This window comes from Melopsittacus undulatus, chromosome 18, assembly GCF_012275295.1.
Source record: "Melopsittacus undulatus isolate bMelUnd1 chromosome 18, bMelUnd1.mat.Z, whole genome shotgun sequence".
Classification (NCBI taxonomy): domain Eukaryota; kingdom Metazoa; phylum Chordata; class Aves; order Psittaciformes; family Psittaculidae; genus Melopsittacus; species Melopsittacus undulatus.
The window spans coordinates 3,279,705-3,300,074 of NC_047544.1; the positions used below are offsets into that span (position 1 = coordinate 3,279,705).

The 20,370-nt window shown below is 50.1% G+C and overlaps 1 protein-coding gene across 1 annotated transcript; it reads left to right on the forward strand.

The window, feature by feature from the left end:
- Positions 1 to 629: 629 nt before the first annotated feature.
- On the forward strand, positions 630 to 20,369 carry ADAM9 (ADAM metallopeptidase domain 9). Its single transcript, XM_034070457.1, has 22 exons — positions 630 to 795; positions 6,340 to 6,437; positions 7,264 to 7,328; positions 8,304 to 8,382; positions 8,496 to 8,572; positions 9,022 to 9,211; positions 9,941 to 10,006; positions 10,384 to 10,455; positions 10,772 to 10,941; positions 11,802 to 11,883; positions 12,182 to 12,315; positions 12,512 to 12,683; positions 12,794 to 12,886; positions 13,029 to 13,224; positions 13,686 to 13,791; positions 14,459 to 14,642; positions 15,217 to 15,297; positions 16,117 to 16,222; positions 17,239 to 17,371; positions 17,820 to 17,925; positions 18,055 to 18,182; positions 18,844 to 20,369. Exons 1-22 carry the CDS (start codon positions 684 to 686, stop codon positions 18,956 to 18,958), a joined length of 2,565 nt encoding a protein of 854 aa, XP_033926348.1. The 5' UTR covers positions 630 to 683; the 3' UTR covers positions 18,959 to 20,369.
- The last annotated feature ends 1 nt before the right edge of the window (position 20,370 follows it).

Consider the following 20,370-nt stretch of genomic DNA (forward strand, 5'->3'; position numbering starts at 1 on the left):
TCCAGACAGGTACGTGGCGCTGAGCTGGAAGCCGAGCACGTCACTTGATAAGAATGTGTTTGTATAAATGCCATTGCCCGTCTTTGGAGCTGCTGCCTTGCTCCCAGTGCTCCATGCCCTGTCAGTGAGGTCCCGACTGCACCCGGACCCCTTCCGAACCCCATACCCGGGGTAGATGGAGAGGGTGCGGGTTGAGGCTGGAGGGGGAAGTGACCCTCGGCTGTTTAAAGGGCAACCGGAGCCCAAGGCGCTGGTTCAGCATCCCCTACGGACCGGAGGGGAGCACACACTGTAACGTCGGGTTTGGGGCGAGGAAAGGCCGAAGAACGGGTCCGTGTGTCCGGGTCCGGCTTGGGGCCGTACCGGGAGCGGTCGGTGCGGGTTATACCGGTTATCCCGTTCACCAACGGGACCTCAAGGACGGGGTCCCGCAGGCTCCATCCCTCGGGAGCCGTTGTTCGGTTCCAGCGGTCGGTGCGGGTTATACCGGTTATCCCGTTCACCGACGGGGTCCCGCAGCCTCCATCCCTCCGGAGCCGGCTCCGGTGCCCCCCGGCCCGCACCCCCCGTGGGCGGAGCGGCCCCGCCTCAGGGGGCGGTGCGGCGCAGGCCCCGGCCCGGCTCCATAAGGCCGCGGGGCCGGCGGCCGGACCCAGCGCCCCAGCCCGGGGTGTGGGGCTGCGATGCGGACACGGAGCTCCATGGCCGGGGCCTGGGCCCGGAGCTGGGCCCGGGCGGTGCGGAGCTGCCTCTGCCTCCTGCTGCTGGCCGCGGCCGGGCAGCCGCACCGGGAGGGTGAGTGAGTGCGCCGGGGCCTGCTCCCCCCCTCGGGCCTTGTCTCGGCATCCGGTACCCCCGGTGCTGTGGGGAGGGGTTAGGGGTGCTGCGGAGGAGCCCGAGGGGAGCCGGGTTCCATAGGGGCTGCCCCGGCCTGGGTCCGTGTGGGGCCGGGGCATTGCCTGCATGGCAGCGGCGGTGGGGCAGGGAGGGGAGGCCTGGCTCTCACTGTGGGCTCCTAACGGGTTGGTGCTGTGTGTATGGGGTGTTTGTGTATTGTATATCCGTTTATGGGCTTTTTTGGTGCCAAATCTGATGGGATATATACGTGATAGGCAGAAATGGCTCCTCTTGTTGTTTTCCCCCTCCTAAGGGATGTGTTAAACTTGTGTGTTCATCGCTAATGCATAGTTTTAGATCAGATGTCCTAAAGGAGGGTTCTCTGAACCCATCGCTGATGCTTCAATGCTGAGCACCGGTGCTGTTGTGTGGGGTACCCCTCGTGTCCGTTGGGACCTGCTCTGATGGAGCTCCGAGGAGGGAAGGCATCAATGACCTGTCCGAAGGATGCAGGATGCTCATGCTCCTGCTTTGGTCAGCGGCTTGAGGAGGGATGTTCGAGTCCCTACCTGTGGGTGGGAGGGAATGCAGGTCCCTGAGGATGGGCAGTGAATCTCCTGCCTTTGGAAGTCTCTGACCCACCTGATTCTGCAGTGAAATCCCTTTGCCTTGGGTCTCAGCATGAAGGAGAAGGGGAGAAACGAGTTTCCTGCCTCAGTTCATGCAGGAGCTTCCAGCTTTCAGGCTGGCTTGGGAATGCTTGGGACACTGCTCAATAAACAGGGATATGAGACAGAAATGGGGTGTTACCCACAGCAATGAATGGAGAATTCCTGCATGAACATAATCATCCAGGGATGTATAGCTCCAAGGGAGTTGTGTGGTGGAGATCTCCTTTGTGTCCATAGGAGGCATTTGGCTGGATAAACTCATCCAGAAACCACCTGGCATTGCCCTAGGTAAGGATTGTGGCTCTGCTGCTCATCTCCTCCTTGCTGTTGGGTACCACACTCCCCCACGATGGCCTCGCCGTGCTTTAGCAGTTCCTAAGGGAATTCTTTGTCTGTACCCTTGGTTTGAGTCTCAGTGTTTGATTCCTTGCTTCAGATCATGAAGAGCACAGCTCTGCTTACCCAGTCTGGGATGCTCATTCAGCGTCCTTCAGAGTGATGCTCATTCATACAGGTTTGTGGTTGTGTCCTCCAAGTGAAGACTAAAGAGGGAGCTGATGCTGCCTCTCATAGTGCTCTGCTGGCAGAAGGAAGTTGCTGTTTTTGCAGCTCTTGGTCGTTCTTGTTTCTCAAGCTAAATTTAATGCTGATAAAAAGAAGCTGATTTCCTCCCATCCATGTCTGGATTGTCTGGTTGTGCACTTCCCTTTGGTGGTGTTGCCTCTGAAGAGCAGCGTTCCCATAACCTCTGTGATGAGATCCCAGCTGAGACCCACACAGCCCAGGGGATGTGCAGGAAGTGAGTGGGCTCCGAGGGCAAGGGGCTGCTCTCCATGGGCCAGGCTATCATGGGTGTGAGATCCACTGACCTGGGGGGAGATGGATGGTCTTGTACCACAGAGAGGAATGTGGCTTTGCTCTGTGTCCCTATGGAAGAAGGTTCCTAGGGGTGAGGGTGCTGTGACCCACCAGACAGCAGGAGCCATAGTTGTTGTGGAACAGGAGTAGTTGTCTCACATTAGGCTGCCTTTAGAAGGGGCAGAAGGAATGGAGTCTAGACAGGAAACTCTGACAGCATGGGTCAGGATTCCAGCAGGAGGGAGGTAAGGACTTTCTAGGCAGTATTGCTATGGAAGAGCACTGCATCCTCATTAACCAAGGGAAACACCATGAGCTGCTCTTGCTGGCTTTAACGTTAAACCAGTATTCCAGGTGAGCAGTAAATCAGAGCAGGTCAGTGTGCTTCAGCTGTGACAGTTGCTCACCTCTTCCTGCCTTCAAAAAGGCCCTGTGACACAAGGAGACCCCCTTGATCCGAAGACTTAACCCAATCCCAGTCGTGTGGGCACATGAGAGAAGGATGTGGTGTTGGAAGGACTGGTCCAAAGCCTTCTACTGAGGTGGGTTAATTGTCTAAGGATGAAATAATATCAAGAGGGTGAAAACTGGGGTGCAGGAGCCTGTTAGGAGAGGAAATGAGTGTTAAGAGTAGGTTAAACATCAAGTGAATCAGCCCTGCTGTCTGCTAGGGAAGACAGATTAACCTGGGGAGATGCATGAGTGCACAGCATGCGTGAACCTTGGTACTGGTGAGGGGTCCCTGGACTGCCCTGGTTTGGATCCCCTTTCAGTCTAACTGGGAAGTAGAGCCAGTAGAGCCCAATGGGAATGTCAAAGAACTGGGTTCTGTAAGGAAATAGCAAGCACTGGTTTTTACTTAACAGCACCAGGGAAATCCATTGGACATCAGGATACTTGTTGGAGATCCTGGTACCCAAGGGTGGCTGTGTAAAGCCTTTGGCAGCTCTTCCAGTGAGCAGCCTGCTGCCTAAGTGTCAAATGACCGGTGAGCTGACCTCAGCTATTAATTGTAATTGATTATAACAGTGGTTAATTTAATGAGTGTGTGTGTTTAATGCTTTAGCAACGTGCATCTTTGACTCAGATGCATGTGGCTAATGAGAGGTTAAAATCACTGCTGCTCACTGATAAGGGAAGTGGGGCAGCATCAGAGCATTTGCTTGTACAGGATGATGCTCTCCAGTATCACTTGTGGGGGATCCAGTGGGGTGGTCAGAGCACAGGTGGAGCTGCACAGGCACTGCCTTGTCTCCATGAATCCAACCCTGCTCCATGTGGGAAGGGCTTTTTGCCCTTTGCAGCTGAGCCAAGGGTCTGCCAAGGTGTATGGAGATGGGAGATGCAGCTTGACCTCTGCTGCATGTAGACCTTACCTGTGATGGAGTGAATCCTGTAGCAGCTTATCTCAGCATCTGGAGAGCTGGAATGGCCTTGACACGTTCCAATGGTTTTCAAGCTCCTGCACGCCACGGAACGTGCACCAAATTCCTGCTGTGGAGTTGGGGCAGGGAAGGGAAGATGAGTCACATCTTCCCCATTGCCTCCATTACTTGGTAATTAAAGTCAGTCTCTAATGGGACAAGATAAATGCAGTGGATGTAATTGTGTTTTGCTCTTTGGAAGTACAGTCTCCAGTATTGTTAGACCCAGGAATGAATGAGAAGAAGCACATTGGTGGTGGGATGTGAAGTGCAGCTCAGCTCAGCTTTGACCAGGGGCAGGAAGTGCCCAAGTACAAGTCCTGCAGCATCTATTGCAGACTGCTGTGTTTGAGGACCATGCTGATGGTATTGCAATGAAGCTTCTCCAAAGAGGTGAAAAAGAAGCCACAAAAAAGAGAACGTGAGCATCTTCAAGCATCTTATGTGCACAAGAGCTGAGTATCAATCCAGGTTGGCTCTTTGCTGTCACTTCTGCCTTTCCTTAACTGCTGTAACTTAAACCACCTCTACTTTGGCCTGAAATATCCAGATGGATTCCTGTGGATAATAACTGTCCTGCAAGCAGGTAGTGTTGTTAACAGGGATGTGGTTGCAGGAACACATCTGATGCCTTCACATCACACTGGAGCCCAGCCTTTCCCTATGGTGCTGTGGCCACTGCAAACAGCCTTATCCTGGTGGGAATTTCGCCTGTGCTAATTGGGTCAGGCCGAGTGTGTCTCAATTCCCAGGGTGAGGGAAGGTCTGAATGTGTCAGCCACTAACAGGAGCATTGGGTGCGAGCTGGTGCTGGGCTGCTGGCTGGTGTGTGTTGATCCCTGCAGGAACCCCACAGAACATCCCCTTTGTGCAGCAGGGGCTCAGTTTGATCGTGCTCTGAAACACGAGGATGCCAGAAGAGGGAAGAGGTCTGGGGGTTAAAAGCAGAGCTCTTTGCATTGAGTTTGCACTTGTAACGTGTGGCTGCTCCTCTCCTTGTAGTTCCATTGGGAAGTGAGCTGGTGCCTTCCTACCCTTGTGCTTTAGCTTGTAATGGGAAGCTTGTTCATCAAGACCAACACACCTTCCTTCTCTGAACAGTGCCCACAGTGAAGGGCACAATTCCCTACCCACTGGGGTAGTGCAGGCAAGGAAAGGAAGCAGCAAGCAGGGCCTATCCCATGGTTGACAGCTTCCCTCTTGGTGCTATTCCTCCAAGAGGAAGCCTCACAGTGTTGCACCCTTCCCAGAAATCCCTCCCAGTCCTACTCATTCCATCGGATGATTCACTCCTTTGTCTCCTGCTTCCAAGCTGCTTCTTTGGGAAGCACACTGCTTTCCCAGCACCTCAATGTGTCACCCCTGCTCCTACAGCCTGTGTCCTGAGGTGCAATCCCAACGTCACATCCCTGCTCACAAAGGTGCTTCTTGTTGGGAATGGGTGTGCAGGAACTCCAGGCTGGCTCCCAGTGGAATGTTGTCATTGGAAGTGACATCGAGAGGCTGTTTGCTGAGGCTGTGCTTTCAGTGGCTCATCCAGGGAAGGAAGCAGCCCTGCCCACCATGACTGTCAGGCCAAGGAGGTGTGGACATGGATGTTCTGTAGCCTCTGACCACCAGGGCTGTTCTCAGGAAGTTTATCTCGGCTTTAAGACCTTTTTCTTCCCAGCAATTGCTGTAATTAATGAAGCTTCTGCAGTGATTGTGCTGTGTTACCCCTGAGAAACAGCACAGCTCTGCCTGTGGCTGTGTGGCAAAGCTGCTGTGTTCAAAAGCAGTGGCCGTTGATGGGAAAAGTCATTGACATGTGCAGCTTATTATGGGTTACACATTGAGACTGTTTCTTGCAGAAACTGCTGCCTTATAAAGGAAACTTGGACCAAACTTGTGTTTGCTTGGGAGCATCTCTCTGGCATCACTTGTTTGACCTCAGTAAGGTCCTGAAGAGCTCTCTTAAGAACACAATGAGTAGCACTGGCCTCGTGTCAGGCTTTGGCTGTGGTGGACAAGGGTTGGATGCTGAGCCGGGCTTGGGGCTGGTGTGGGGCTGGTTCTGCAGCTTCCCAGCACAGGATACCTGGTTTGACAGCATCTTTCTGTGTGTCCTTGAGCAAGTTCTCTGTGCTGACCTGCTTTGGTAAACGCTCTCATTCCTGCTGATGGGAAGTGATGGTGGGTGCTAGGGACACTTAAGAGAGAAAGAGAGAAAGAGAGAAAAAGAAAGCTTTTGCTTTGAAAAGGGAATATACAAGGCAATCTGAGCATCCTTTGCTCTGAGGTTTGCCCTGCGAGCATCAAGGTCTGTGGCTTTTTCTATTTGGGTCTGAATCCCAGACTGGTTTGGGTTGAAGGGACCTTAAAGCTCCTCCAGTTCCAATCCCTGCCATGGGCAGGGACCCCTTCCACTGGAGCAGCTGCTCCAAGCCCCTGTGTCCAACCTGGCCTTGAGCACTGCCAGGGATGGGGCAGCCACAGCTTCTCTGGTCATTTTCTTCCTTGTGCCTTGTCCTTCTTGTTTCTGCAGCCAGTGTTTCCCTTCTGCTTTCCAGGTTTCCAGCAGGTTTCTCTGTTGTCTTCCTATGAGGTTGTAATCCCGCAGAGGTTAGGAAGAGAACGGCGAGAGGCTTTCAACGTCTCCTCCGTACAGGTACCTTCAATATGCCTTCAGTTTAGCATCTACATCCTCATGTCTCCCCCCTAAAACTGACCTGAATTCTCACAAAACCCTGTTGGGCTCATCTAGCAGCAAACAAGTCTCCATCCTCACAAAAGGACACATCAGGATCCTGGTTGCTGTGTGCAGCATTTGGCTAACATAAGGCTGTGGGGGTCCTGGCTCACTGCAGATGTTCAGTAATAGAACTGTGTTGTCCTTTTCCAGCTGTAACTAAGAGGTTTTTCTATGGAAGTCTTAAAAACAAGGAGTGAGAAAACCACAAAGCTATTTTGGAACAGCTTCTTCCTTCATGTGACTTTTCCCCAGTTACACAGGAAGGGATGCCAGGTTCCGGAGGTAGGGATTATAACAAAATAGGTTTCAGGCTCACCCACATGTGGCTTTTCCTTGTCTGGGTGCAACTAACTCAGTACCTGGCTGGTGTAGTGTATGGGCCTTTTGTGTGCTGGGTATCAGGGGAGACAAGGGACCAGTGCTGAGGTGACAGCAGGAACCAGGGATTTATAATGAAGTCTCTTCCCTGCACCTTTTTCTCCTTGGAATTCCAAATGGGAGACCTGAACCTGTGACTTGTGCATGTTCTTGACTGGGATATTTGAAAGGAGCCTCTATAACCCTGAATTTAGCAGCTGCATCTCCAGCAACTGCAGCTGTATCTCAGGTCGGAAGGTGACAGTGATGCTCTGAATGCTGTGGTAATGGAGCTCACAGGGTGTTTTCTGCCCAGCTTTTTCTGATCTCAAAGAACATTTTCCTCTTTAATGTGAGTAAAATGCAACTGTTGTTTTCTACACAGGACAAGGTGTCCTATGCTGTTGAGATAGAGGGCAAAGAATACACGATTCATCTAGAAAAGAACAAGTAAGTGATGGGTTTCTTTTCTGTAGGTATTAAACTCCATCTGTGTGTCTGAGTTTCAAGCTGGCAGGTAGCATTCCCTGACCCTTGAGGCTCTTTGGGGAGGACAGTCCCACACCAGCTCTGTGAACACAGATTGAGGCCCACAGCCTCTCCTCTCAGCCAGGAACTGTGTGGAACACTGAGCCCTGGTGATCCCCTTGGCTAGAGGAAGCTGCCCTTTGCTCAGAGGGATGTGGGGAATGGGGGGGATTGGCTCTTCCCAGTCACATCCAAAAAGAAACAAACGGAGCTGGATTGCAAGTCAATATTTTCACTTTCTTATGGGGTTTGTTTGTTGTTTCAGGGCTCTCTTTTTTTCCTGTCTCAGTAGCACACGGATGCAGTCAGCTTCCTCACGTAGTATCTGAGGCCACAATAGCCATAACTCACAGACAAGCTTAATTTACTAGAGCTACTTGCAGCACTGGCACGTTCCCTTTTATCAGGCTCTGAAATAGCTCTGTCTTCAGACTGTCACAAAGACACAGAACTGTTGGACTGCACAAGCCCCATGGGTCCTACAGCTGCCACTTGACCTCAGAGCCATGGGAATTCACTGCTACAGACCAGCACTCATCATCATGGGAGACATTCCCAATTGAACTTCCTTCCTTAAGTGGGCAGGAGAAGTCAGACACAGCAGGCTGAGGGCTGTCAATAATTCATTTCCTGTATGAAATCAGTACAGTTGACTGGGTTCTGATGCTTGTTTTGCATAGCTGGAGTGAGGTGCTTGACTGGATTTCATCAACGGTTCCAGTGTTCTGATAGCTTGGATTTTGCTCTGGAAATTCCCATTTTCTTTGCTAATTTTGGAGGGGTTTCCTTTTCAATGTCTCCTTATTTAACTGCTATTTGGGATGCTTCTGATTGGGATCATCTTGCTAGAGTCAATTCATGCAATGGCTCCAGTATTCCTTCTCCTCTTCCTTACAGAGAACTGCTGCCCAAAGACTTCACCGTTTATACCTATAACAAGGAGGGAAAGTTGCAATCTGAGCATCCAGATGTCCAGGTAAGGTTTCTTTCTTTTCATACCCTTACCAAAGGTGACTTGAACATTGAGCACCAACCTGGAGTCACCTGTTACAAAAGGAGAGATAATGTTTTCCTTGTTTTCCCATGTAGGATCACTGCCATTATCAGGGATACGTGGAGGGGAGCCTGGATTCTGTGGTCGCTCTCAGCACTTGCTCGGGGCTCAGGTAGCACAACTCTTTTGTGTCTCAGCTGTGTCTTACATCTTGTATTTGCTGAGCCTGAAACAAAGGTTTTGAGGTGGGGTTCAGCAGTGGGTGCCTTTGGGCAGCTTCTCTGCTCCAAACCCATTGCAGTTGGTACTTGCAATGCCATTGAATAAGCTGGTTGATGCAGTTTATAATCAGTTGTTCTGTGACACAAAGTTGGCTTGTTCTGATCTGTGTAGAGGATCACTTCAAAGAGCTGTGCACAGTGCAGAGCTGGGGAGCAGAACACCAGTGTGCTCACATTTGACTGCTCTTGGGCCTGAAATGAAGCCCACTGGTTTGCCAGGACTGAGATACAGACATGCCTTTAGATACCAAAGAATGACTGTTCCTATGTTTTACTGTAAGAACCTGGGGGAATGTCCTCTGTGCTTAACAAGGATTTCTCATCCACTGTTATATTTTAGGGGCTTGGTGATGATGGGGAACATCACCTATGGGATTGAGCCCATGGATTCCTCTTCTGACTCTAAACACATTTTATATCGATTGGATAACGTGAAGAAAGAGCCCACAATGTGTGGAGTAACTGCTGAAGACCACAACAGTGAGCACAGGGAGGCAAATCACCATCCCAGCATGACTCAGCTGCTGCGAGTAAGTGCTGCACTGTTTTCTCCACAGTAATGAGTTCTGGAGTGTTCACCTCAGAGTATGGAAGCAGCTTATCGGATTTCCTGGGGCTTAGCACATACCTAAAGGCTTCTGGTTGAGGCCTTCCTATGCTGCTGGGAAACTGTTGCTTCAACAAAGCAGTTGCACATTCCTTCTCCATCAGTGAGAGGTGAGTGGCTGCTTGCAGTGTTCACAGGCAGAGCTTTGTGGGGCTTTTAAGGGCAGGAACACTGCCCTCATTGGAGAGGCTCATGAGCAAAATGTTGCATCAGGAGCCAGGAGAATATTATGGTGTGTATTCCATTCTGCTAACCGTCAGGAGAACAGTTTGATGTGGAGGTCCCTGTGTTGTTTAAAGCCTGCCTGCATGGGAACACGATTGTGGTAGAAGCTTGAGTCTGAAAACCATCACGTTGGCATTTGCTTGTTAGTGCCTTTCAGCTCCTTTCTTTCCAAAGAAACCTGTGTGGAAAGGAAAAGGATCCCTTGCTTTTGAGACAGGAAATCTTTGTGCTGCTAAAGTTGAAGGTGAAACACTTGCAGAGAAACGGTCATTGCGTTGGCTTCCACCTCGTGGCTCTGGTTACAGTCTTGGCACGCTGTGCTTTGGGTGTGCCTTGAGCCACCCTCTGGATCACGTGAAGTTTGATGATGTCAGGGTTGTGTTTTTGGTTTGCTAACACTGAAGCTGTTGCAAACTCTTCTCCCCAGACAAAGAGAGCAGTCCTGCATCAAACCAGATACGTGGAGCTCTTCATAGTTGTGGATAAAGAAAAGGTAAAGCTCATGTGTTGTTCCCCCTTCCTTCTCCCGCAGTCTGCATTACTGCCAAATGGACTGTGGACAGACACTGACACTGTAGCCACAGAATAGTGATGGTTGGAAAGGACCTTAAGATCATCCAGTTCCAACTGCCATGGGCAGGGACACTGCACACTAAGCCATGTTGCCCGAGGCTCTGAGCAGTCTGGCCTTAAACACTGCCAGAGATGGAGCATTCACTTCTTTGGGCAACCTGTGCCAGTGCCACACCATCCTTGGCAGGATGTTTGAGCAAGGCCAGGGTGGTTTTCATGTTAACTGGTCCTTAAACGTTTTGTTCCATTTTATCTTCTGTCTTTATTTCTTCATGACCAAGTTTCTTTGTCTTGCAGTTTGAAGATTTTGGGAAGAGTGAAACAGAAGTAAGAGAGCACATGGTGCAGCTGGCAAACTTCCTTGACAGTGTAAGTTAAAGCTGGGTTAAGTGATGCTGTGTGCAGCAGGCCTGCACCTCTGCTTCCTTCTGTCAGCTTCGACCTCAGTGTTCTGATACTGCTTTGGTGAGGATGGAAGAGGGGGATTTGTCAAGCCAGGAGCTAGAGCTGTTCCCTCAGCTGTGATGTTGGAGCCTGAGAGCACTCAGCCTGAGTGTGGTGCTAAAGGAGCATCACAGTGGAAAGCTAACCATGGTGTTCCAAACCAGCAGTGAGCTATAGAACACCAGACACTGCCCTTACCTGAAAGCCTTCAGGTACATTTCCCCTTTTCTTCCTTGCCCAGATGTACATCATGCTGAACATCCGTGTTGTACTGGTGGGGTTGGAGATCTGGAAGTATGAAAATATCATCAGCACGGATGGAGGAGCTGGGGATGTGCTGGCAAACTTTGTCCAGTGGCGAGAGAAGAACCTTGTCTTGCGCCGGAGACATGACAGTGCCCAGTTTGTCCTGTGAGTGGCAGTTCCTTCCCTCTGACTCCTGACAAGCTCATTCTCTTCCTGCCTGCTCAGCCGCACTGTGCTAGCAGTAGTAGCTGCTGTATTTCAGCAGAGAATCAGTGCCATCTGCTGTGGTTTAGCTACATGGTAGAACTTTCCAAGTCAGTGTAAATGCTCTTCAGAAGGCTTCTGTGGGCCTTGAATTCAATGTCCTCCCTGAGGGTTATCTTTTTTGCTTGTCCCATGTGTCCTGCAATGTTGTGTGTTGCATTGTATAAAGGTTCTGCTCAGATAATCCTTTATCAGGTTGTACACTGGTTAGACTTGTCATCTAGGGCCGCTCCCGCTTGAAAATGGGCAGAAACCTGATGCAGAGCATTGTATTTTAATGGAGAGAAGGTTGTTTCTGCAGCTGGTACCCAGGAGCTGGCTGCATGGTTTGAGCTTTGACAAGAACATTGATCTGTCTATGCTGCCTTAAGCTAGCACAGAGCTTCCTATCCCGTCATCTCTGCCCTTCCAGGACATGTGCTCCTGTGCACTTCCTCCTCTGTAGACAGCGTGGCCCTTAGGAAGTCACTGCTCAAAGCAGTCAAAGGGCAAAGGGGAGATGCTTCCCCCTGTGTAGAAACAAGTTAAGAGAGTAACAAGGAGGAAGTTGGCAAGGAAAGGAATCAGTGGAGTTTGGCAGTAATAGAAAGTCAGGGAACAGCCAAGGAAAACAAATGATTTTAAGGGTGGACCATTCAGCTCTTCGTGTTTAGAGGGAAGATGCCAACTTTCTCTGCAAACTTCTGTCTGAATTCAGAAGCATAAAGAACCATGAAGCTGAACTGGCACATCCATGCTCCTTTTTCTCCCCATTCCTGCAGGAAGAAGGGGTTTGGTGGCACAGCTGGAATGGCCTATGTGGGAACAGTGTGCTCCAAGAGCCATGCAGGAGGCATTAACGTGGTGAGACATCCGTAGTGATACGTGAATGTGATCGTGATAAAGAGTTTTGCACTCCAGAGTCTTTAATAGCAAAGCTGAAGTGGTTACTGGGGGGGTTTGTGTATCCTCAGCTGTTTCTGGCACTTTGCTGTTATCCTTTGCAACCTTTGCTCAGCTTCCCTTCTCAGTGTGTGGCACTCAGGAATGCAGGACAGGGCTTCTGTGCTGATGCAGGCAGAATGACACAAGTGTCTTTTGGCACATAAGGACTCTCAATACAAGCTGCCTGCTCATTTCCTTCTGCTTTGCTGTTGTGCAGTTTGGAAGGATCAGTATACAGATGTTTGCATCAATTATGGCTCATGAACTGGGACATAACCTGGGGATGAACCACGACGATGAACGTGTCTGTCACTGCGGAGCAAGCAGTTGCATCATGAGCTCTGGAGCATCGTAAGTACCTGCTGGAAAGTCCCTTTTCCATGTGTTTAGTTCTTGCAGGCAGCTTTTGCCTTCCAAGTACTCGTGCAAAGAGTCATGTTTGTGCTTGCAGCTCATGGGGAAAGCCAATGTTACCCTTGTTCTATGGAGTAAGCGAGCACTTATGGGTTGGCTCAGTGTAGAGACAAGTGCATGTGCCCTGTTGCAGGGGATCGAGGAACTTCAGCAGCTGCAGTGCAGAAGACTTTGAGAAGCTGACTCTCAACAAAGGTGGAAGCTGCCTGCTCAACGTTCCCAGGCCTGATGAAACCTACAGTGTCCCCTACTGTGGCAACAAGCTGGTGGATGCTGGGGAGGAATGTGACTGTGGTTCACCAAAGGTTGGCAACTTGTGCGTCCTACAGATGCTGCCAGGGCTCCCCTTGCTGGAGAGGGGCTCTGGGTGGTGGAGGATGAGGTTTCCTGATGCTCACTGCACTTCTGTTCTTAGGAATGTGAAAGTGACCCTTGCTGTGAGCCAGGCACTTGCAGGCTCCGATCTGGTGCTGTGTGTGCTTATGGTGACTGCTGTAAGAACTGCCAGGTAAGAGGCTCAGTGTTCAGTGCTTGGGAAGAGGAGAGCATTGGCCTCACCAGGGCATCTGAGAGGGCACTGGTGTGTGGCTGCACAGCACTGAGCTCTTTCTGTTTTCCAATGCCATTTCCTCTTCCTCCTTTCTCTTTAGCTCCTTCCCAGAGGAACTGAGTGTCGGGCGAGCAGCAATGAGTGTGACCTCCCAGAGTACTGCAATGGCACATCCCAGTTCTGCCAGCCAGACTTCACTGTGCAGAACGGGCACCCCTGCCACAACAAGGAAGCCTATTGCTACAACGGGGTCTGCCAGTACTATGATGCACAGTGCCAGGATATATTTGGCTCCAGTAAGGAAGGGCACAGTGTTACAGGAGATGTAGCTAAAAGAATACACTCTATTTAAACTCTACTTGTTCTCCTTGAAGACCAGCTGGCTTTGGCAAAGGGTTTGAAATAGTGGCATTTATGGCTTCATACATGATTCCTTTGTTAGGTTTAACAGCGTGCTGGTGATTCAAGTAGTAGTTTTCTTGCTGTATTCACTCCTAGCACAGTGTATAGGGCTGTAAAGAAGCCAAAATATCTAAATTTGATATTTTGGTGGAGAAATACCAAATGGTGTAATTGACTCAATGTGAAGTGACTGTTTCTCTCTTGGAGCCTTGTAGTGCTGACATCTTGATCAGGTTCTTAAGCTGTCTGCTGTGTGGAAATCAAATGTAGCAGCATAATTACTCTGGGTGAAAGAGACATGGTAATAGGAGATGTTTCTGTCCCTGTGTGACTTGGTTCCTCTCTCTGCTTGCAGAAGCCAAAGCAGCCCCCAACATCTGTTTTGTTGATGTGAACTCCAAGGGTGACAGATTTGGCAACTGTGGTTTCCATGGTCATGACTACAAGAAATGTTCCAGCTGGTGAGTTGAGGCCAGTGCCTCAACAAGTTCCTCACTGCATCACTGAGAGCCCTTATTTGCATGCTGCAGTATCAGTTTGGGGTGTCCTAGCAGGTGCACTGAGGAGGGATGTGTTACCCCATCCTCTAACCTTGCTGACCTGTGTGCATCAGTCTGAAACCACAGTGAGAGTGCAGATGTGCATTACCCTCATTTCTGAAGCTGCTGTTAGCACTTCAGAGCCTCCCCACTTTGGCTTTGCTCACTTCTGGTTTAAGTTGTCTGCCCTTGACTCTTGCACATAGGAGGTGGAATGAGTTTGAATGCTTGCTCTGTAGCTGGCTTTGAAGCTTTGGGGCTTGTGCTGGGGTTTCCCATGTGTGTTCTGTAGCCTCAGGGGATCCATGCATCAGATGTGATGCTCCACATCTCCTGTCACTGATTGTTCTTACCCAAAGCTGTTCATGTACAGAGAAAGGATCTTTAATGTATAGATCCCAACAGCAAGAAGGGATAAAGCCATACTCCTGCAGCCCAAAACAAGGCCCAGCTCAGTTGTGTTTGGCCTCAATGTGATTTTCAAGCAGTGTCTTCCAGTAAGGAAGAAAACACCATCTCAAGTACTTGATGCTCTTTCTCTAGGCTCAGATTGAAGTGTTACTCCAGTATTGCTGTGTTGATGTTGTAGGAATGCCGTGTGTGGGAAGCTGCAATGTGAAAACGTGGAAACTATGCCTGTGTTTGGAATTAAGCCTGCCATTATCCGAACTCCCATTCGAAACACCACGTGCTGGGGTGTAGATTTCCAGCTAGGCTCCGATGTCCCAGACCCAGGAATGGTGAATGAAGGCACCAAATGTGGTAATGGGAAGGTAATGAACAATACAGAAGTGGTTTCTTAATGTAGTCATCCAGGGGGGTTTATGTGAATGCAGTTTTCAGCTGTGTTGTTTTGGCTCTGTTTCTGGCCCTTAACTTCTTGATGCCTGGAGTCAATGCAAAGCAGAGTGAGCCCCTTGCTTCCCAGCACTGCACTGGGTGTGCATGGGGAATGGAATGAGCAGAAATGAAGTCTGAGAGCCACAAGCTTTGCTCTGTGAGAGGGAAGAGCAAGTGCACACAGATGCCTTCAGGACGACTTTGAATTAAAACTCAGCTGCACTGAAAAGCCTTGAGGCTTAGCCCCAGCACAGGGATGTGCATTCCACATCTCACTGAGCACAACTTCATTGCTGTTCTTTTCCATTCAGGCCAGAGACAAAAGACCCCAGTATCAGTTCAGACCCCATTCTGAGAAGCCTATGGGGCTGTTTGTGGAGTTGGGCTTTAGCAGGGATTAGCCTGAGGCTCTGTGGTTCCTTGGCACTGGGTGACTGATGGAGCATGGAGCAGGGGGGATGAGGGGCAGGTCAGTGAGATGCTGTCTTGCTTCATCTGTGCACACAGATCTGCAGACACTTCCAGTGTGTGAGTGCCTCTGTTCTCAACTACGACTGTGACGTGGAGAAGCAGTGCCATGGACATGGAGTAAGTAGAGCAGGAGCCTCTGTGCCTGTTGGAATCCACTGGTGAAGGATAAAGCCTGTGGCTGACTGGGGCTCCCCATGAAGGTCTCTGACTTCTCTGTTACAAGAACACGAGGTTCTTGCAGTGCCAGCCACGCTGTGATTGTGCTTCATCAATAGTGTCCATATCCTGGTCTTTTTCTGGCCCTTGGAAGTCTTGCCATTCCCTCTTCAAGGCTGTAACTGATGTGAAAGAAGTTGTAATGGTACAGGCAGGGGTTCTTGAGGGTGGGTTTTGCTGTAAAAAGCTGCTTTTTGGTACTGATCACAGCAAAAGTGCCTTTTAACAGCAAAAGTGAGACCAAATTGGGGTAAGCTGAGTGAGGTTTTAAATGGTGGATGGGAACTCAAGTGTTCTGGTTTGTTTCCTTGTAAAACACTCTATAAAATGCCTCTGGGGGAGAGAACCTCTAACAGTAATGAAAAAAAGCTCTTCAGATGGCATGTTTCTTTTGCCAGGCAAGAATTCCCAGTTCCAGTGTTACGAATGTAACTTGGAACTCTGCATCTCTCCAGCAAAAGAGCACAAAAAGGGAAAGCCAAGGTCTTTAAGCCGTTGGGATATAGCTCATCTTTGGCAGGTCATCCTGCCCAATGCAGTCATGTGCAAGCCTGAGATGTCTGGCCAAGGGGCTGTGTGTTGATGTGGGTTAACGTTCTCCAGCCTGAGCAGTGTGGGATGGGTAGAGCAGATGGGCCTGGGTCCTGCAGGCTGTTTAAGCAGGTGGAAAGTGGGGCTCCTCCATAGGCTTACAGTGTTGTTTGTGCTGTTTAAATGCAGGTGTGCAATAACAACAGGAACTGTCACTGTGAACCAGGCTGGGCTCCTCCTTACTGCGACGTGGAGGGCTACGGTGGGAGCGTGGACAGTGGCCCCCCATACAGTGGTAAGTGAAGGTTGTGGCCCTGCCTGCTGTGGGGCTGAGCACAGGGCACCCCATGGCTCCAGAGTGATGCCTCGGTGGTTGGCTCTTTGGGTGTCATCTGCAAACAGTCCTAGTTGAGGTGTGGGCTCAAGGGTTTCTCCTCTGGGATGCAGGGGATGTGTAAAGGAACTGGGCTGGTTTCATTGCCCCCAGGTGATTTCGGACACATTGGAACCAAGATCCTCTTGGACTTCCCTGTTTCCAAGCAGGGAATTGTAGCCCTTTCCATTCTTAGAGCCAAACAAAAGATGAGATTTAGCTGGATATGTGGCTTCAAATGCATGGATGTGACTCTGCATCTCCATAAGGATGCGCTGCTTCTAGCAGTGGTGGGAGAGATGCCCTGTTCTGGTACCTCCGATGCACTCATCTGGCAGAGGTGGGCTGGTGCAACCCTGGTTGGAAAGTCACTGTTTTATTAGTGTTTGTTCTTTGAGTGCAGACAGCATGCTTACAACATGTAGTAAATACATACATAGTCCCTGCCCCAGCCAGTAACCGACTGGAGAATCACAGTGGAGCAAGGACAGATGCTTGAAGCCATCAGACAGCGAAAGGGAAAGGTCTTTTAGTACAGCCTTGTTAAGAACCTGAGTTCTTTGCCTACAGCAAACAATAGTAGGAGAAGAGGCAGATTTAGGATCAGCCCACAAGGCAGAAGTTCTCTTTCTCTCAGTTGATCTTCACAGTAATGTAGTGGAAGAAAAATGAGGTATTGATCTTGTAATTCAATGTGCTGGTCTAGCCCCGGGTAGTAGAGCATGCACAGTTCTTTCATCTCTGACCAGATGTGAGGAGATAATCAGAAACTAATACACTTGGGCATAGATCTTGCAGTCTTCTTAGAGTCTTTCGCTTTTGCTTCTGTGACAAATGGAAGCTGGAGAACAAATGGGACCAAATGCAGCTCCAACGGGCCCAGCTATGATGCTGTGTAATTCTTTATCCCTCTGTCTCTTTGTCCCCTTCCCACAAAGACTCCTCACTGAGGAACGGGCTCCTGGTGTTTTTCTTCCTGGTCCTCCCACTCCTTGTAGCTGCTGCTGTGGCATTTGTGAAGCGAGACAGGCTGAAGCGGTGCTGCCGACGAGCGATGTCGCGCTGCCATGGGTATGTACAGCTCCTGCTTTCCTGCTCCTCTGCCCTTCTGCAGTGGTCCATGGGCACTTGTTCCAGGCATGTTCTGGTCTGGAGATGGCAGGCAAAGGGCCTCACATCAAGTGATGCCTGTAGCTTGTCCCAGGCAGGGACAGAAAGATAGTCTTAAATTGAGGGAGCAGAGAACTGTCTTTCTTACTATTGTTACCCACTGGTGATGGAGTTTGTCTTGTTGGGTCCTATCTTTGATAAAAGTGGGCAAATATCTCTGTCACGGTCCTAAACAGAGAAAGGACTACATTGCTCATCAGATTTGTGACAAGTATCATCTTCCTGACATCTGATACGTGCTGAGATGGTATAAATCCATCCAGCAGGTTTACTGTGCTTGGCTTCACAGCCTGCAGGGTCCTTCTGTCAGGGCTACATGCTCACACACTGCACATTGGTTGGGTTTTAGGTCACATTCGTCACCACCTCCTAGGATGGAAGCTGAGCCAAGAGAGCACCACCACCCCCGAGGCTTCTCACAAGGCATGCCCTATGCACCAAGGGGTGCCCCTATGGTAGGAGCGATCTCTTTGTCACTTTCAAGATGCTTCTTATGGGGGGGAAATGTCCCATAACTGATGGAACAAGTATTCCAGTTCCCTATGTGTGGGTTTGTGAATGTTCTCATTGTGTTTTCTTCATAGGTTATGGAGCCAAACAGCTTTCCTGCCCCATCTTACCCAGTGAACCAGCACCCTCAGCAGGCTTACCACCAGTCCTACTACCCACCTCTGCAGTACCAGGCCCCACAGCCACAGAAGCTGCCGACAAGGTTGGCTGACTTATTGCAAATAACTACTGCTATTTGCACTGATGTGTATATACTGTTGTTGTCTTCATCTCTGTAAGCACTGGGGTGTTTCATCACGTTCTGTACACACACACAGGCCTGACCTTGTATTGCCAGAAGCTTCTCCTTCATTTCACACTGTGCTATTACCCACAGCATTCATTTCACACCCTGTCACAGCTGCATTTTGATGAACAGGATTCAGAATGCTTTTGTGGGGCCAGCTTAGCCCCGTGTCCAGGTCAATAATAAAACACCTCTCAAAATACCTGGTTTAGAAAGAGATCACTCAGGAATCTGTCGTTCTGCTGATGGGGGAGTGTTATTGCTCAGTACAGGATCATTGCTCAGGAACCTTGGGCAGAAAGTTTTCCTTTCATTGTACTTTTAAGATGTAAATGCTTGTGCTGGAACCTGTGTATCCAGAAAGGGCAGGGGATGGAGCTTGTGGTGGTGGTAAACTTGTGGGGTCTTGGGGAAGAATGCTGTGTTAACACACTGGGTTCCCTGAGGCTTTGAGGCACTGGGAAGCAGCATCTAGCCACAGCACGTTCGAAATGGGGCTTCGGCTGGAAGCTGAGCTTGGGGCCATGTTATGGGGCTGAGTTATGGGGCTCACCATGGCTCCTGTGTCCTCTTGCAGGCCCCCACCTCCGCAGCAGCAGTGTGCACCTCAGGGAGCGCCTCCATCCCAGCACAAGTGTTTACCTCAGGGACAGTACTTCCCTTCTCGACCTGCACCTTTGCCTCCCAAATAGCTTTTGGCTTCTGTGGGGCCTTGATGTGAGCTGACCTGGGCACTGAGAGCTGAGATTGCAGTTACCCTTCGTGCATGGAAGTGGCCCTTGAGCCTTCCTGCTGTGGTCTGGGATGAGGCGGATGAGATACAGCACCGAGGAATGTAACACTTCAAATACCTCTACCAAAGCTCCAGGGACTGAAGAACACCTAAACCCCATTCCCAGCTTTGGGAACGGGCTGGAAGCTCCATCACTGCTTGGAGTTCAGCACTTGGGAGTTGCTTTGGGTTCCCCAGGATGCGACCTGGATGCTGGGGTTGTGTGGAATGTGCAGTGAGGAGCTGAAGTGACCCCATTACCCTTCTCAAAGCAAGGAGAATCAGGGCAGTTAAGTGGAAATCACTGGGCAAGGACTGGAAGACATTGTCCATTCCCACAATAACAGCACAGGGGCAATAAGGTGTCAGTGTCCTCTTTCAGAGGAAGATCAATATAGTGTGCACATGTTTATGCATGTATATATGTGTATTGATGTGTAATAATGCACTTACATCCTTTCCTGCTGACTGACACTAAGCTGTGCTGGAGGAGCACTAGAGTTAATGAGTTACTAACTGAGAATCATGTACTAATGTCCACTAATACCACCCTAGTGTGGTAGTGAAAATAAAGGTACGAATAGGCCTGGCCCCAGTTTGGGTGGAGGAACTGGGATGCTCTCAGCTTTGAATCTGGAGCACAGCATTGAGCCCATGGAGGAGAGATCAGGTCAGGGTGATGCTGCTGTGTGTGGGTGCCCAAAGTAGTGAGAAGAGCTTGGCTTTTTCCCTTCATGCTGGCCACTGAGTGCAAACTCGGCCTGTAAAATGCCCCCTAATATTGCCAAAAATGAAACCTTTCCCTCTGTATATACATCCATGTATACAATAACAATGTGTATATAGTGTTTGCAGTAATAAAATACTTGAACTCCTGAGGTTTCCCATCAACATAGACTAAGGTTTATAACACTATTAAAACCTGTAAACCAGTACCTAGGCTAGCACCAGATGTATCTGGGGGGGTCCTCTGTTCCATGTAATCACTTCCCACTGTTTCTGCTGTGTCCTGCTCCCTGGGGGCTGTCTGTCCCGACCAGCTTCCTGCTGGGAACAGGAGCAGGAATCCAGGCTGGAGAGAGATGCATGGGCTGTATCTGAAGCTGCATCCGCTACAACTGTGCTGAAAACGGTGCCTTTTAACCCACGAAGAGTTTGGATCCCGGCCGCAGTGTGGGGCAGGACTGATGCCACGGGAATGGGACCGGCTCCGCTGGGATGCTGATGCTGACTGACTGTCATGTACCGCGTGTGCCCGTCCCCTGCGCATCCCGGTCCCGACCCGCGCTGTAAGCGACAACGAGCAATAAAGAGCCCGGTTTTGTACAAGGC

Bases quoted from the DNA above. Each gene is read 5' to 3' on its own strand.
- ADAM9 (XM_034070457.1), top strand. From the start codon at position 684: ATGCGGACACGGAGCTCCATGGCCGGGGCCTGGGCCCGGAGCTGGGCC. The intron at 9,212-9,940 runs GTAAGTGCTGCA...TCTTCTCCCCAG, and splicing joins GCATGACTCAGCTGCTGCGA to ACAAAGAGAGCAGTCCTGCA. The intron at 11,884-12,181 runs GTGAGACATCCG...GCTGTTGTGCAG, and splicing joins ATGCAGGAGGCATTAACGTG to TTTGGAAGGATCAGTATACA.